Source organism: Sus scrofa, chromosome 3, assembly GCF_000003025.6.
Source record: "Sus scrofa isolate TJ Tabasco breed Duroc chromosome 3, Sscrofa11.1, whole genome shotgun sequence".
NCBI classification, from domain to species: Eukaryota; Metazoa; Chordata; class Mammalia; order Artiodactyla; family Suidae; genus Sus; species Sus scrofa.
In genome coordinates this window covers 98041609-98057946 of record NC_010445.4, presented here as the reverse complement: position 1 = coordinate 98057946, position 16338 = coordinate 98041609, and the positions used below count along the sequence as shown (strand labels likewise).

Sequence of the window (16338 nt, the reverse complement as noted above, 5' to 3'; positions counted from 1 at the left end):
TTCAGATCCATAATTTTTAGTTTCAACTACAAATATCCCTCCAGATTGTATTGGGCCTTGTTCATGCTTTAGAATGTATTTATGTATTTGCGTTATCTCTTCAGTTCCTAGCTATCAGCAGCTATATTGTGGATTATGGGTGTTTTGTGGGACATGGAGGAGGAAGGGACAATTTTAGAGCAGACAGATAAATTTGAATGGATATAGGAACTTTACTAGCTTGAAGGCACTGAATGTCAAGGGGTCTAATGAGTCATGAATTGGGAGAAAGGCATTTAGATAAGAGGACAGAAGGGAAATACATTTACTGCCTTTTCTTTTAACCCCCTAGTATGTCTGTAGCAAGAACTGCTGTGATTTTGTTGATGCCATTGTTACAGTATTAAGACTGCCTTGGATTGTCTCATACTCTTAATTTTTTCTAGTTTAGGTACTCATTCCAATATTGAATGAAAGAAAAATAAAGAGTAAGCTCTGCCCTTCCTCAGTACCTCACACTCATCACCACAATATTTCTTGGTTCCATGGACATCATAAGGCATATACCACAAATTCTGCTAAAAAAATTAATCTTTTAGTATCATCCACAGTTCTTTTTTCCTAAACTAGGAAGCATAAATTATGTGAATGAAAAATAGTTTCAGGAATATAGATAGGAACTTAGTTATGTTTTTGTTTATCTTGTTTATTCATGTTAATTAAATCAAGCATATTATGGAAAATTGAAATTGGCATACTTTAAAATAGCCATTAATTTTAGCTTGTTCCATCAAATTAGCAAAATTTAGAAGCAAAGTTATGAAATTATATACATTTCACATCAACTTTAAGGAAAATACATTAAATATAGGAAGCATGAAGGAAGCATAAGGTGCAGAAGGGACTAGAGTATCCTCAGAATTCATTATTTGCAAATGAAGATCAACCTAAGGGGAAAAATTTAAATAGAAATTTTTAAGAATATTATATTTCTAAAAATACAGTCTTAATGTATTTATTAAACTTAAGGAACTGTGAGTTTAAAGGATTTCAGATTATCTTAATGGTGGCAATTTTAATAATATGGTATTTCTTCTTAGCATTACCTAAAAATTTTTTAATGCCTTATTTAAACTGACTTTTCTTTAGGATTCAGGTGTTCATTTATGTGTTATCGATGACTCCAATGAGCACATGCTTACTGTATGGGATTGGCAGAAAAAATCAAAAGGAGCAGAAATAAAGGTAAAAAAAGATCTTAATTGGGAATTATAGAATACTTTTTTTTGGCAGATCCTTGGAAATATATTGTATATCCTTAGGGTGCAAGAATGCACCAACTGGCCAAATTTATCAGATTTATTGATTTGTCATCATTTTTATGGTAGTCTTAGGATAAAAGTCTAGCAGCTTCACCCAGTTTTAGTAATATTTCAAATACATTGTACTACTGAAGTGCCAAGCGAATGGATGTCTGATCTCAAAATTAAGACTGAATATTTTACTTGGCTTCTTCATTAACAAAATGTGTTATTTTATTCGATCTTGAAAGCTTAAAAAATCAGTTCCCTAGTGGCTCAGTAGTGGGTTAAGGATCCAACATTGTCTTTGCTGGGGCACAGCCCCTCCCAACAATCCTCCCCCCCCAAAAAAGCTTAAAAAATCTAAAGGAAAAAGTCAACCTCAGGGATATGGCTGACTTAAATGAAAAGCGTATATGAGTTTTTTGCTCTTATTTATGTCTGTAGGATTATTACATAAAATGCAACCGCCTTTATAGTTGTCATAGAATGTTGTTAATCCTTTTCTGTGGATCAGGCTATAACTTGTAAGAGAGGATTGAGGTTAGCATTGCTACTTCATCCATGTGGGTCAGAAATGGCCTCCTTCTGACAGGCTTTCAGATGGATTCAGTGTGACAGGATGACTTAAAAAAGCCTATAACATATTTGCTGCATTCTTAAATAACATCATATTCCTCTTCAGTTGTTCTCTCTTTTAGTTTTATTTGTATAAGCTTCAAGCTTTCGGCCATTGTATAAAAAGAGGTTGTTTCTTTTAAGTAGTGTAAATTAATCTTTTGAAAGAAGTAGAGTAGATTTGATTGTACTTGAACATAAGGTGTCAGGACACCTCACACTTTACAAAGTATAAATGAAGGTAGACTGTCTTTCGGCCGTCATTTACAGTAATTTAACATTGAAACATAGGGACATTACACCAAAGTGAAGTATGTGGATTTTGGGCCTTTGTAATGTAAGCTGCCAGATGAAGTCTTAGGATTTTCCTCCTCCTAGCCACTCCTTGGTCTCCTTTCCAGAACCTCCATTGTTGGTGTTCCCCAGAGTTACATCCCATGTCTTCCACTGATACCATATGCTGCTCCCATTGCTCCCATGGTCTTAGTTACTGCCTGCTTGTCCCACATCAGCTACCTCCCGCCCAGATCGCTCTCACTGATTTCAACCTGTATTTCTTGTTGCTGCTGGGTATCTTGAGTGCCCCAATCTGCAGTCATAAGCAACATATGTTGAACATATTCCTTAACCCTCAACCATTTATGCCTCTCAGTGACTGACGTCAGATTCCACTTAGCTGCCCACGCTAGAAATTTGGGCATCATTTATGACTCCTTTTTGCTCACTTTTCACATCCATTCAGTCAGTAAGTTCTTACAACTCTGTATCCCAAATGTCTTTATTAGAACTCTTTCATTGCAAATAACTTCAAAACAGTGAAAGCAGACTTAAAGGTAATTTATTGACTCATAATAGGAAGGAAAAGAAAACCTCTAGTAAAGGTCAGAGAGGGATTTTGCCTCAGGAATGACTTATTTAGGGACTGGATCACTGATTCTCTCTCCTCTTAGCATCTCCCTATGTGTTGACCTTATTCTATACTTGTACAGATGCACTCTAGCCTTGCTTAAGTCACAAAAATTTGAGGAGTTAATACATTACATGTTAATTTATGTAAATTTAAAATTCAGTAAGGCAACTTCAAAACCTTGTGGACAGAAATTAAAGAAGTATTATACAATAATAATGAATAGAAGACAGTATCGTAAAGATGTTCCTTCTCTGCGTATTGCTCTGTGCATTCAACATGGTCAAAATCCCAGCATGGTACTTACAGAAGTTGACAAGCTGAATATATTTGGAGATATGACTGGGTAAGAGTACACAAAATCTCTAAGGTTGGTGATGATGTAAAGTAACTATAACTCTCATTTACTACTTCTGCTCCTGTGAATTGGTATAGCTCTTTTGGAAAACGGTTTGATAGTACCTAGTAAAGTTGAACACATGCACACGCATCCTCTCTGACCCATCCTGTTCCACTCTCAGGTATAAACACAAAAGAAGTATGTATACATATATGTTGACCAAAAGGGCAAGAAATCAAAAATAATGGAAGCAAAAAAAAAGGAAAATTACTGAAATGCCCATCAATAAGAAAAAGGATAAATCAATAACGTGGTCTTTCCGCATAAAGGAATACTATACAGCAATTAGAACAATCAAATGACAGTATATGTACCAACATGAAGTGAGTCTCACAAATCTAGTGTTGGTAAAATAAACCAGTCACAAAGGCGTACAGTATGGATGATTCCATTTAAACAAAACAGAAAAAGCTAATCTTTGCTGATGCAAATGAGGATCATGCCTAGTTCAGCAGGGGAAGGGAATAGTGAGTAGAAAGGGGTTCTGGGTGTTTCTGGGGTGTTAGTAATGTTCTCTCGAATGCTGTACAGAGGTGTGTTCAATTTGTGAAAATTTATCAAGCTATGTACTTAGGATTTGTGAACTTCTGATAATATAGTATATACATCAGTAAAAAGTTAAAATATCCGGAGTTCCCGTCATGGCGCAGTGGTTAACGAATCCGACTAGGAACCATGAGGTTGCAGGTTCGGTCCCTGCCCTCGCTCAGTGGGTTAAGGATCCAGCATTGCCGTGAGCTGTGGTGTAGGTTGCAGACGCAGCTCGGATCCAGCGTTGCTGTGGCTCTGGCGTAGGCCAGTGGCTGCAGCTCCGATTCAACCCCTAGCTTGGGAACCTCCATATGCCGCAGGAACGGCCCAAAGAAATAGCAAAAAAAAAAAAGACCAAAAAAAAAGTTAAAATATCCTGTAAGGCTACACTCATACCCAAAGTGACTTATATTCATAGATTACTTCAGTTTGAGATACAAACTGAATACCTTACCACTAGAACCATGAATTTATATACTTGAGAATATTTATAGTTAGTTATAATCCTTGATCAATTTAGCATAAGGTCCAGCTATTTAGTGGTTTCCCTTTTGTCTGTGTAAAAACTAAGGACTGTTAAATCAGTTTTTAGGCATTCCTGTTGTGAGTCAATGGTAACAGACCCCATAGTATCCATGAGAACACGGGTTCGATCCCTGGCCCCGCTCAGTGGGTTAAGTATCCAGTGTTGTGTGAGCTGCAGTGTAGGTCACAGACGGTATAGGTCTGGTATTGCTGTGGCTGTGGTGTAAGCCGGCAGCTACACCTCCAGTTTGATCCCTAGCCTGGGAACTCCCATATGCCATGGGTGCAGCCCCAAAGAGACCAAAAAAAAAAAAAAAAAAAAATCAGTTTTTAAAGACAACATCATTCTGGAAGAGAGAGAACTGATTTTGCTTTGTTATTTATGTTATATATATTGTTACACATTATCTTTTCTCTTTTTTCTTCGAGTTTGATTGAAAGATAATTGGCATAACAGCCCTGTATAGGTTTAAAGTGTACAGCATAATTATTTGTTGTGCACACATCATGAAATGATTATCACAGGAAGTTTTGTGAACATCCATCTTTTTATACAGATAGAAAATTAAATAGAAAAAAATGTCTTTTTCCTTGTGATGAGAACTCTTAGGATTTATTCTCTTAACAAGCTTCATACATAAATACAGCAGTGTAATAATATTTATTATATCCCTAGTACTTATTTATCTTATAACTAGAAGTTTGTACCTTTTGATTGCCTTTATCCTAACCCTCTTCTCCCCAACCTCCGCCTCTGGTAACCACAAATCTGGTCTCTTTTTCTGAGTTTGTTTTTGAAGTAAAATTGACCTACAGTTCTCCGTTAGTTCCTTTTACACAACAGAGTGATTCAGTATATCTATACATTTCAAAATGATCTCTGCAATGTCTAGTTAAGATCTGCCACCATACAAAGACAGTATATAAGTATTGACTATATTCACCACACTTAGATTTCATACCCATGACTCATTTATTTTGTAACTAGAAGTTTGTGCTTCTTACTCTCTGTCACCTATTTATCTCTTCCCCGACTCCTCTCTCCTCTGGCAACCACCTATTTATTCTCTGTATCTGTGACTCTGCTTCTGTTTTGTTAGGTTTGTTCATTTGTTTTGTTTTTTTAAATTCCACATATAAGTGAAAGCACAAAGTACTGATCTTTTTTTGACTTATTTCGCTTAGAATAATACCCTCCAGATTTATTCATGTTGTACAAATGGCAAGATTGCATTCTTTTTCTTTTCTTTTTTTTTACTATCTTAGTAACATTCCATTGTTAACTTTATCCATCTTCTTTATCCATTCATCTATCGATGTGCACTTAGGTTGCTTCTATATCTTGACTATTGGAAGGTAATGCTGCAGTGAACATAGGGATGCATATGTCTTTTCAAAGTAGCACATTATTTTTGAAGTTTACTTTGATCTGTTAGGTGGATAAAATTCTATACTAATTATTGTGTACAATTACACAAGAAAAGATACTGTCCTTTTCCTTCATCTTATAACCTGAATTCTAACTAAGGAGGAAACATTTAGAAATATATACTATTTTTAGGAGTTCCCATCGTGGCTCAGTGGTTAACAAATCCAACTGGGAACCGTGAGGTTGCGGGTTCCATCCCTGGCCTCGCTCAGTGGATTAAGGATCCGGCGTTGCCGTGAACTGTGGTGTAGGTTGCAGACGTGGCTTGGATCTGGTGTTGCTGTGGCTTTGGCGTAGGCCAGCGGCTATAGCTCCAATTAGACCCCTAGCCTGGGAACCTCCATATGCCATGGGAGTGGCCCGAGAAAAGGCAAAAAGACAAAAATATATATATGTGTGTGTATATATATATATATACACACACATACTATTTTTAAAATATCTTCAGTTCAGTTATGTCAGTGAAAAAACTGTATTTGTAATTCCTTTGTGACTTTCCTGATTGATTGCTTCCTTTCTCATTTTAGTTCTTTTAAACTCCTGTCTTTCCTAGGATTTTTTTAATTTTTTATTATGATTTTATTATATTTTAATAGTTATTTCCCCAATACAGTTTTTTTTTCTATTGTACAGCATGGTGACCCAGTTACACATACATGTACACATTCTATTTTCACACATTATCATGTTCCATTATAAATGACTAAACATAGTTTTCAGTGCTGCACAGCAGGATCTCATTGCTAATCCACTCCAAAGGCAATGGTTTGTATCTATTAACCCCAAACACCGCATTCATCCCACTCCCTCCCCCTCCCCCTGGCAACCACAAGTCTATTCTGCAAGTCCATGATTTTCCTTCCTGCGAAAGGTTCATTTGTGCCTTATATTAGATTCCAGATATAAGTGCTGTCATATGGTATTTGTCTTTCTCTTTCTGACTTACTTCACTCAGTATGAGAGTCTCTAGTTCCATCCATGTTGCTACAAATGCCATTATTTCATTCTTTATTATGGCCGAGTAGTATTCCTTTGTGTATACATACCACATTTTCCTAATCCAACCATCTGTTGATGGACATATGGGTTGTTTCCATGTCTTGGCTATTGTGAATAGAGCTGCAATGAACATGTGGGTGCATATGTCTTTTTTTAAGGAAAGCTTTGTCCGCATATATGCCCAAGAGTGGGATTGCTGGGTCGTATGGTAGTTCTATGTATACATTTCTAAGGTATCTCCATACTGTTCTCCATAGTGGCTGTACCAGCTTACATTCCCACCAACAGTGCAGGAGGGTTCCCTTTTCCTCCATACCCCCTCCAACATTTATTTGTGGACTTATTAATGATGGCCATTCTGACTGGTATGAGGTGGTGTCTTGTCATTTTGATTTGCATTTCTCTAATAATCAGGGATGTTGAGCATTTTTTCATGTGCTTGTTGGCCATCTGTACATCTTCCTTGGAAAAATGTCTGTTCAAGTCTTTTTCAATTGGGTTTTTGGCTTTTTTGCTCTTGAGTTGTACAAATTGCTTGTATATTCTAGAGATTAAGTCCTTGTCCATTGCATCGTTTGAAACTATTTTCTCCCATTCTGTAAGTTGTCTTTTTGTTTTCTTTTTGGTTTCCTTTGCTGTGCAAAAGCTTGTCAGTTTGATGAGGTCCCATGGGTTTATTTTTGCTCTTATTTCTATTGCTTTGGGAGACTAACATGAGAAAATATTCATAAGGTTGATGTCAGAGAATGTTTTACCTATGTTCTCTTCCAGGAGTTTGATGGTGTCTTGTCTTATATTTAAGTCTAAGCCATTTTGAGTTTATTTTGGTGCATGGTGTGAGGGTGTGTTCTAGTTTCATTGCTTTGCATGCAGCTGTCCAGGTTTCCCAGAAATGCTTGCTGAATAAAGTGTTTCTTTCCCATTTAATGTTCTTGCCGCCTTTGTCAAAGATTAATTGACCATTGGTGTCAGGGTTTATTTCTGGGTTCTCTATTCTGTTCCATTGGTCTGTCTGTCTGTTTTGGTACCAGTACCACACTGTCTTGATGACTGTGGCTGTGTAATATTGCCTGAAGTCAGGGAGAGTTATGCCTCCTGCTTAGTTTTTGTTCTTCAGAATTGCTTTGGCAATTCTGGGTCTTTTGTGGTTCCATATAAATTTTTGGATTGTTTGTTCTGGTTCTGTGAAAAATGTCATGGGTAATTTGATAGGCATTGCATTGAATCTGTAGACTGCTTTGGGTAGTATGGCCATTTTTACAGTATTAATTTTTCCAACCCAGGAGCATGGAATATCTTTCCATTTCTTTACATCTTCTTTAATTTTCTTGATTAGTGTTTTATAGTTCTCAGCATATAAGTCCTTTGCCTCCTTGGTCAGGTGTATTCCCAGATATTTGATTTTTTGGGGTGCAATTTTAGTAGGTATTATATTTCTGTATTCCTTTTCTAATATTTCATTGTTAGTATACAGAAATGTGACTGATTTCTGGATGTTAATTTTATATCCTGCTACTTTGCTGAATTTGTTGATCAGTTTGAGTAGTTTTGGGGTTGAGTTCTTAGGGTTTTCTATATATAGTATCTTGTCCTCTGTATACAGTGGCAGTTTTCCCTCTTCTCTTCCTATTTGGATGCCTTTTATTAATTTTGTTTGTCTAATTGCTGTGGCTAGGACTTCCAGTACTATGTTGAATAACAGTGGTGATAGTGGACATCCTTGTCTTGTTCCAGATTTTAGTGGAAAGGCTTTCAGCTTTTCTCCATTGAGTATTACATTTGCTGTGGGTTTGTCATAAATGGCTTTGATTATGTTAAGGTATGTTCCCTCTGTACCCACTTTGGTAAGAGTTTTTGTCATGAATGGAATGTTGGACTTTGTCAAATGCTTTTTCTGCATCTATTGAGATGATCATGTGATTTTTGACTTTTGTTAACGTGGTGTATGAGGTTGATTGATTTGCATATGTTGAACCATCCTTATGCACCTGGGATGAATCCCACCTGGTCGTGGTATATGATTTTTTTATATGCTGTTGGATTCGAATGGCTAAAATTTTGTTGAGAATTTTTGCGTTTATATTCATCAAAGATATTGGCCTGTAACATACAAAGAGGAACTTATACCCATTTTCCTTAAACTTTTTCAAAAGGTTGAAGAAAAAGGAACACTCCCAAAGACATTCTGTGACTCCGCCATTACCCTAATTCCAAAACCAGACGAAGATTTCCTAGGTTTTTTTGAGGAAAGGGCATAAAAGCTCTTGGTTTTTTGGTTTTTCATTCTGTAGGATTCATTGGTGATCATTTTGTATCTTCTTTTTAAGCCTTCAGCCTGAGGATGAATCTCTAAATCAGTAATATTTTCTTGAATGAATGGTTAATAATAATAGTATAAAGAAAGATAAAATTGGTGGGTTTTTGAAGACCAAACTGGCAGTGTCCTTAAGACAGAATGTACATTGCTATTTCATTTCCTAGTTTTTGTTTTTGTTTTTGTTTTGGCCACCGCCCACTGGGGAATCTCAGTTCCCAGACCGGAGATTAAACCCAGGCTGTGGTGATGAAAGCACCATGTCCTAACCACTAGATCACCAGGGAAATCCTTCATTTGATAGTTTGGTGTCCTTTTCCTTGAATGTGCAAGAAGTTAAAACAATCTAAAACTGAAATTCTTATAAATGTCTTCCTAGTGAAGAGTTACTATATATAGATAGCATGAAAGATAGTAGAATAAAGACATCAAATTTAAATCATTATTCTAAAAATTTGTTACTAAAATTTATTTTTTCATTTTTTAAGTTTTTTGTTGAAGTATAGTTAATTTACAATGTTGTGATATTTTCTGCTGTGCAACAAAGTGATTTAGTCGTATATGTACACACATCCATTCTGTTTCAGATTCTTCTCCCATATATATCCTAACAGAATATTGGGTAGATTTCCCTGTACTATACAGCAGATACCTGTTGGTCAGTCATTCCATATACCGTAGTGTGCATATGCCAATCACAAACCCCTAGTCCATCCCTCCCACCACCACCTGTCCCCTTTGGTAGCCCTAAGTTTGTTTTCAAAGTCTGTGAGTCTGTTTCTGTTCTGCAGATAAGTTCATTTGTATCCTTTTTTTTAGATTCCACAGGTAAGTGGTAGCATATGATGTTTGTCTTTCACTAATTTCACTTAATATGATAATCTCTAGGTCCATACATTTTCCTACAGATGGCATTATGTCGTGCTTTTTTATGGCTGAGTAGTATTCCATTGTATGTATATGTGTGTGTGTGTATAAAAAATTTTTAGGGGAAGAGATCTTGGGGGAAAAAAGGCATTTCCTTAAAATTTTTCCCCATCTTTGATTATCAGTACCTATAATTGCACTTAATGGAGATAAGGACATAACATTCATCTAATGCTTTCTTTCTCTTTCTGCAGACAACAAATGAAGTCGTTTTGGCTGTGGAATTCCATCCAACAGATGCAAATACCATAATAACATGTGGTAAATCTCATATTTTTTTCTGGACCTGGAGTGGCAATTCACTAACAAGAAAACAGGGAGTTTTTGGGGTAAGGATCAGAATGTTATAACTTCATTATAAAACTTTAGTTTTTTAATTGTTGGGTAAGCACAAAGTCATCATGCCAAAGGGAGAATTGAAAATTCTCATTGTTTCATTGTAGAAATATGAAAAACCAAAATTTGTGCAGTGTTTAGCATTCTTGGGGAATGGAGATGTGCTTACTGGAGACTCAGGTGGAATCATACTTATATGGAACAAAACTACTGTAGAACCCACACCTGGGAAAGGGCCAAAAGGTACAGTATTCTCATATTAAAATCCTTATTTTTAATTTGCACATGCTGCTGTTTTAGTCCCATCTCTCACCCAGACCAGGGAGAGCAAACTGCAGGGAAATGGTATGAGTCACTAACACAGGTTTTGTTTTTAAGGTTTGTTTGGCTGCACTTGCAGCATGCAGTTCTCAGGCTAGGGGTCGAACCCAAGCCACAGCAGTGATAGTACCTAATCCTTAACTCTAGACCACTAAGGAACTCCTCTTTTTAAGGATCTTGATGATAGTTTTTTAAATTTTATTTTTTTTTATTTTTATTTTTTTTGTCTTTTCTAGGGCCGCACCCACAGCATATGAAGGTTCCCAGGCTATGGGTCTAGTTGGAGCTGCAGCCGCTGGCCTACACCAGAGCCACCACAATGCAGGATCCAAGCTGCGTCTGCAACCCACACCACAGCTCACAGCAACGATGGATCCTTAACCCACCGAGCGAGGCCAGGGATTGAACCTGCAACCTCACGCTTCCTAGTCAGATATGTTACCACCAAGCCACAACAGGAACTCCAGATAGTTTTTTTTAATCAGATTATTTACTTATTTATGAAGCATATATAACCTGCTTTTGACTACACTACACCTTTCCTTACAGGTGGTAATACAAAATAATTAGGTGATACAGATACATGCTAATTTAAACACTGTAAAGATTTAAAAGAAATCATCCAAATCTTCAGTGTTTTGTGAAGCCTTCACAGAAGTAATGGTATTTAAGCTAAGCCATAATGAATGTACAACACTACAAAAGATATGGATCCTTGATCCCAGGTAGGGAAAGAGTGTAAGTAAAGGGAGAAAGATAGTTACGAATGTGAGACATCGGACAGTGTGAATAAATTCGTTATGTGTTAAGAGAAACAGGAGCTAGCTAGCATGAAGGAAGTATGATTTTTAAAAAATAGTAATGTTTTGCAGTTCCCCTTATCAAGTTAAACTAATACATACCAAACCATTGAAAATTCAAACAGGAATTAAAGATATAGATTTTCTGAGTTATCTACAAGAATCCTTAAAACTGGTTGAGTTCACTGTGGAAGAGAGAAGAGCTATGAGGCCAGGGATCCTTTGTCCCACAGTTAGATGACCAAAAAAGAGCCTACAAGGATTACAGCAGTGAGATTTAAAAAAAAAAAAAAAATTGGAATTCCCATCGTGGCTCAGCAGGAATGAATCTGACTAGTATCCATGAGGATGCAGTTTCGATGCCTGGCCTTGCTAAGTGGGTTAGGGATCCAGCATTGCTGTGAGCTGTGGTGTAGGCTGCAGACATGGCTTAGATTCCATGGTGACTGTGGTGTAGGCCAGTGGCTACAGCTCCAATTCGATCCTAGCCTAGGAACTTCCATATGCCACAGGTGCAACACTAAAAAAAAAGACCAAAAAAAAAAAGTAAGAAAGAACTTTTTATTTAATGTCCCTGAGCAAGGAAGGTGAGAGTTCCCAGGAGCATCAGTGCTATAGGGAGGTCAGGAAGAATAAGAACAAGGAAAGACCATTAGGAGTTTGCTATTACAGTATAACTTTAAGGCCATGGAACGCTAAGTGTAGAATAGCCAGTTTTATATTCTTTTTTAAAAATTTTATTGTTAATTTCATACAGCAAAGTGGTTCAGTTGTACATACATGTATATACACACACTTTTGAAAAAATATTCTTTTCTATTACAGTTTATCATAGGACATTGAATATAGTTCTCCGTGCTCTGCAGTGGGACCTTGTTGCTTAGCCCCTCCATGCATAACAGCTTCCAGCCACTAATCCCAGCCTCACGCTCCATTCCTCTCCCAACCCCTTCCCCCTTGGCAACCACAACTCTCTTCTATCTATGAGTCTGTTTCTGTTCTGTAAATAGATTCGTGTTGTATTTTAGATTCCAAATATAAGTGATATCATATGGTGTTTGTCTTTCTCTTTCTGACTGACTTCACTTAGTATAATAATCTCTAGGTCCATTCATGTTCCTGCAAATGGGATTGTTTCATTCTTCTTTATGGCTGAGTCATATTCATTGTATAAATGTACCATATCTTCTTTATCAATTCCTCTCTTGATGGACATTTAGTTTGTTTCCATGTCTTTAGAATAGCCAGTTTTAAAATGGAGAATTTTGAGAATCCCATTTGAAAATGGAATGGAAATTAAAGTTACTAGAATCACTCAGTAGTCTTCTTACTGTTGCCTAAAACCTGAAAGTAAAATGGGAATTATGAAGGAAGAAAGATGAAAAATCTTAGATAACAATAGCTGGATTGGGAGTTCCTGTCATGGCTCAGTGGTTAACGAACCTGACTAGTATCCATGAGGATGTGGGTTTGATCCCTGGCCTCGCCCAGTGGGGTAAGGATCTGGCGTTGCTTGTGAGCTGTGGTGTGGGTCATAGACACTTATCAGATCCCGAGTTGCTGTGGCTGTAGTGCAGCTCCAATTCAACCCCTAGCCCAGGCACCTCCGTATGCTGCAGGTGCATTCCTAAAGGACCAAAAAAAAAAAAAAAAAAAAGTTGGAATGGTGACAAGAAGAAAGATTATCCTTGAAAAAGAGCAGCAGCGTACATCTTATTCTGAGACTACAGCTTTGGAAGACAGATATCTTATGTGGCTAAATGGTGGACAAAATTGCTCTAGGTAAAAAACCTGAAAGTTTTAATTTTTAATGGACAATATATGAATAGTAATATAGGAGTTCTCATCATGGCTCAGTGGTAATGAACCCAACTAGTATCCATGAGGATGTGGGTTCGATACCTGGCCCCACTTAGTGGGTTACAGATCCCGTGTTGCTGTGAGCTGTGGTGTAGGTTGGAGACGTGCCTTGGATCCTGCGTTGCTATAGCTGTGTTGTAGGCCGGCAGCTTCAGCTCTGATTTAACCCCTAGCCTGGGAACTTCATATGCCGTAGGTATGGCCCTAAAAAGCAGCAACAACAAATATAACACACTATCCTTATCAACTCACGAAAGGGTGGTTCCAAGAACTTTTTGTTAACAGGTGTAACTTAGAAAGATAGTCCCAATTTTTTATTTGTGTACATTTGCTTACCTTTCTCCTCTCCTTTTCCTATTATAGCAAGAGACTACAGGATTCTCTCTTCCCTGGGCTGGAGGTACCTGTGAGAGCAGTGTACATAGCCATGTGGTGAAATGGGAGAGAGGAGAAAAAAAGAATAAACTCACAGTCCCCTTTCTTCTTTTTCTTTTTGTCACTACAGCCCCTCTTCCCAGCCCCAGTAATGGGCCTTGGCATTCATTCATCTTGAACTCAAATTGGTTTTTCTCAAAAACACAAATATATTTTATATTTAAGTCCCATTTGCACCCAAATACACAGGTCCACTTTGCCCTTTTCTATTGTAGATGAGAAAATTAGAGGAAAAGCACTGAAAATAGCCCTTTTCCACCCCATTGTTTCATTACTGCTTAAGGACAATAAAACTGAAAAGATATGCAGAGAACTGTATACTTCCTTCTGAGCAGAGGTTATACAAGAAAAATTGGAGACCTTGTTCTAAAATCAGTAGGCTGGGAGCAGAGACAGATTCTTTTTTTTTTTTTTTTTTTTTTTTTTTTGTTATTGTTGTTGTTTGTTGTTGTTGTTGTTGCTATTTCTTGGGCCGCTCCCGCGGCATATGGAGGTTCCCAGGCTAGGGGTTGAATCGGAGCTGTAGCCACCGGCCTACGCCAGAGCCACAGCAACTCGGGATCCGAGCCGCGTCTGCAACCTACACCACAGCTCACGGCAACACCAGATCGTTAACCCACTGAGCAAGGGCAGGGACCGAACCCGCAACCTCATGGTTCCTAGTCGGATTCGTTAACCACTGCGCCACGACGGGAACTCCGAGACAGATTCTTTATTAGTGGTAGCAGTAGAAAGAAAATTGGTAAAGCCAATCAGTCTCTGAGTTCCACCAAAAAAGGGAGGAGGTGATGGGGAACCAACCTGGGGTTCCTGAGACTTTCCCCTGGGGCTTGGAAGAGCAGCATGACCTGGTTTCTCCTATTTATCTGCCTCCCCTTAAACACTGAAATAACTCCTCTTTGTCTTTCTGGGGTCTCTGCATCAGACCAGGAAATCACAGGTGATTTAGCAATAAGGGAATCCTTGCTCCCCTGCTTAGAAGGAAAGACCCAGCTGACATGTGTGTTTTCCCTAATAGACTTTCCCAGGACAACACAGTGTCTGACATTTGTGATTTGCTGTTTTGAAAATTATTTGTTAAGGAAAGCTATTTTAATCTCAGCTTTGGGTGTCAGTAAGCTGAGTGGTTCTGATTAAAGCGCTATTTTTACTGAAATGTGGAATTTGAACATCTCGTTGTGCATGTCTTATTATCATTGTGAAGTTTTACACTGTATTTTTTAGGAGATATGATAGATTACTGTTTTCCATATCCATTCACCTGAATTTCCAAGCTTGGCAGTTCAATTAGATGTGTTGAGAAAATTTTTTTAAAATCTTTTATGTTGTATTATCAGTGACCCTGATCTCAATCATGGCCATGCATTCTTAGCCTCTGTTTCAGTTTAGCTTTAAAAAATCTCGTAGAAGAAGAATGGCAGTGGGTTGAGGATTTTTTAAGTGTAGAATATTATTTAGTATTCAGAAATTAAAATTACTGGGAGTTCCTGTCGTGGCTCAGCGGTTAACGAATCTGACTAGCATCCATGAGGACTCAGGTTTGATCCCTGACCTTGCTCAGTGGGTTAAGGATCCAGTATTGCTATGAGCTGTGGTGTAGGTTGCAAACACAGCTCAGATCCTGTGTTGCTGTGCCTGTGGTGTAGGCCAGCAGCTACATCTCTGATTCAATTCCTAGCCTGGGAACCTCCATATGCTGCAGGTGTGGGCCTAAAAAGCAAAAAAAAAAAAAAAAAAAAAATTACTAGACAGTTTTTGTAAGATATATTCATCATTGATCAACAAATATTTATGGAGATTTAATTTGTGCAGTATATCATGCCTAGAAATTTAATAGTTAAGGATACCATTTTTGAGCTGTTTCACATTGTGCTCAGAAACATTTATTCAAACACCAAACAAAAATAGCCACTTTCAAGTTCGTTGATGCTGGGAGTAAAACAGTTCTCTCAAAGGAAAGTCACATGATTTAAAAGAAAAAAAACTAGTGGATAGAAATCATATGTATTTTTACATAAAATCAAAAATTCAGCATGATTGGAGTTCCTATCATGGCGCAGCAGTAATGAATCCAACTAAGAACCACTAGGTTTTGGGTTGATCCCTGGCCTCCCTCATTGGATTAAGGAGCTGGCATTACTGTGAGCTGCGGTGTAGGTGGCAGACGTGGCTCAGATCTCATGTTGCTGTGGCTGTGGTGTAGCCTGGCAGCTGTAGCTCGAATTAGACCCCTAGCCTGAGAACCTCCATATGCTACAGGTATGGGCCTAAAAAGCAAAAAAAAAAAAAAAAAGCCCAGAACTCCTAAAAGTTCAGCATGAATATCTGTATATTTTTTATACTGAAAACTGAGTTACTTGCTCATTTCTGATAAAACTTAGGGCCTTGACAATTTAGTTTAAAATGATTTCCCAATACAGCTTTCTGTTTCTTCCTTACCTCACTTAAAAACTTAAATGCTGAGGAGGGAATAAAATATCATTTAAATGATCTTTCTTTTTGTGGAAATAAAACAACAAAAACTTACTAATGTTATGTTGGAGTAGCTGAGGGAGCAAGTTCAGTATTGAACATGCACCTATTCCAGATTTTTTATATTTGTGACGTTTATGTATATTTATATACTTTATTCCTTTTGTACCCCTTTTCCATACAC

At 37.6% G+C, this 16338-nt stretch overlaps 1 protein-coding gene across 7 annotated transcripts in view; it reads left to right on the top strand.

The window, feature by feature from the left end:
* EML4 (echinoderm microtubule associated protein like 4) overlaps positions 1 to 16338 on the top strand; it is a 150068-nt gene that overhangs the window by 97930 nt on the left and 35800 nt on the right. For all 7 annotated transcript variants that reach the window (XM_021087581.1, XM_021087582.1, XM_003125196.6 and 4 more), the window contains 3 exons: positions 1129 to 1224; positions 10125 to 10259; positions 10374 to 10509. In XM_021087581.1, the coding sequence (XP_020943240.1) occupies positions 1129 to 1224; positions 10125 to 10259; positions 10374 to 10509 (367 nt within the window). The remainder of the gene's footprint in view (positions 1 to 1128; positions 1225 to 10124; positions 10260 to 10373; positions 10510 to 16338) is intronic.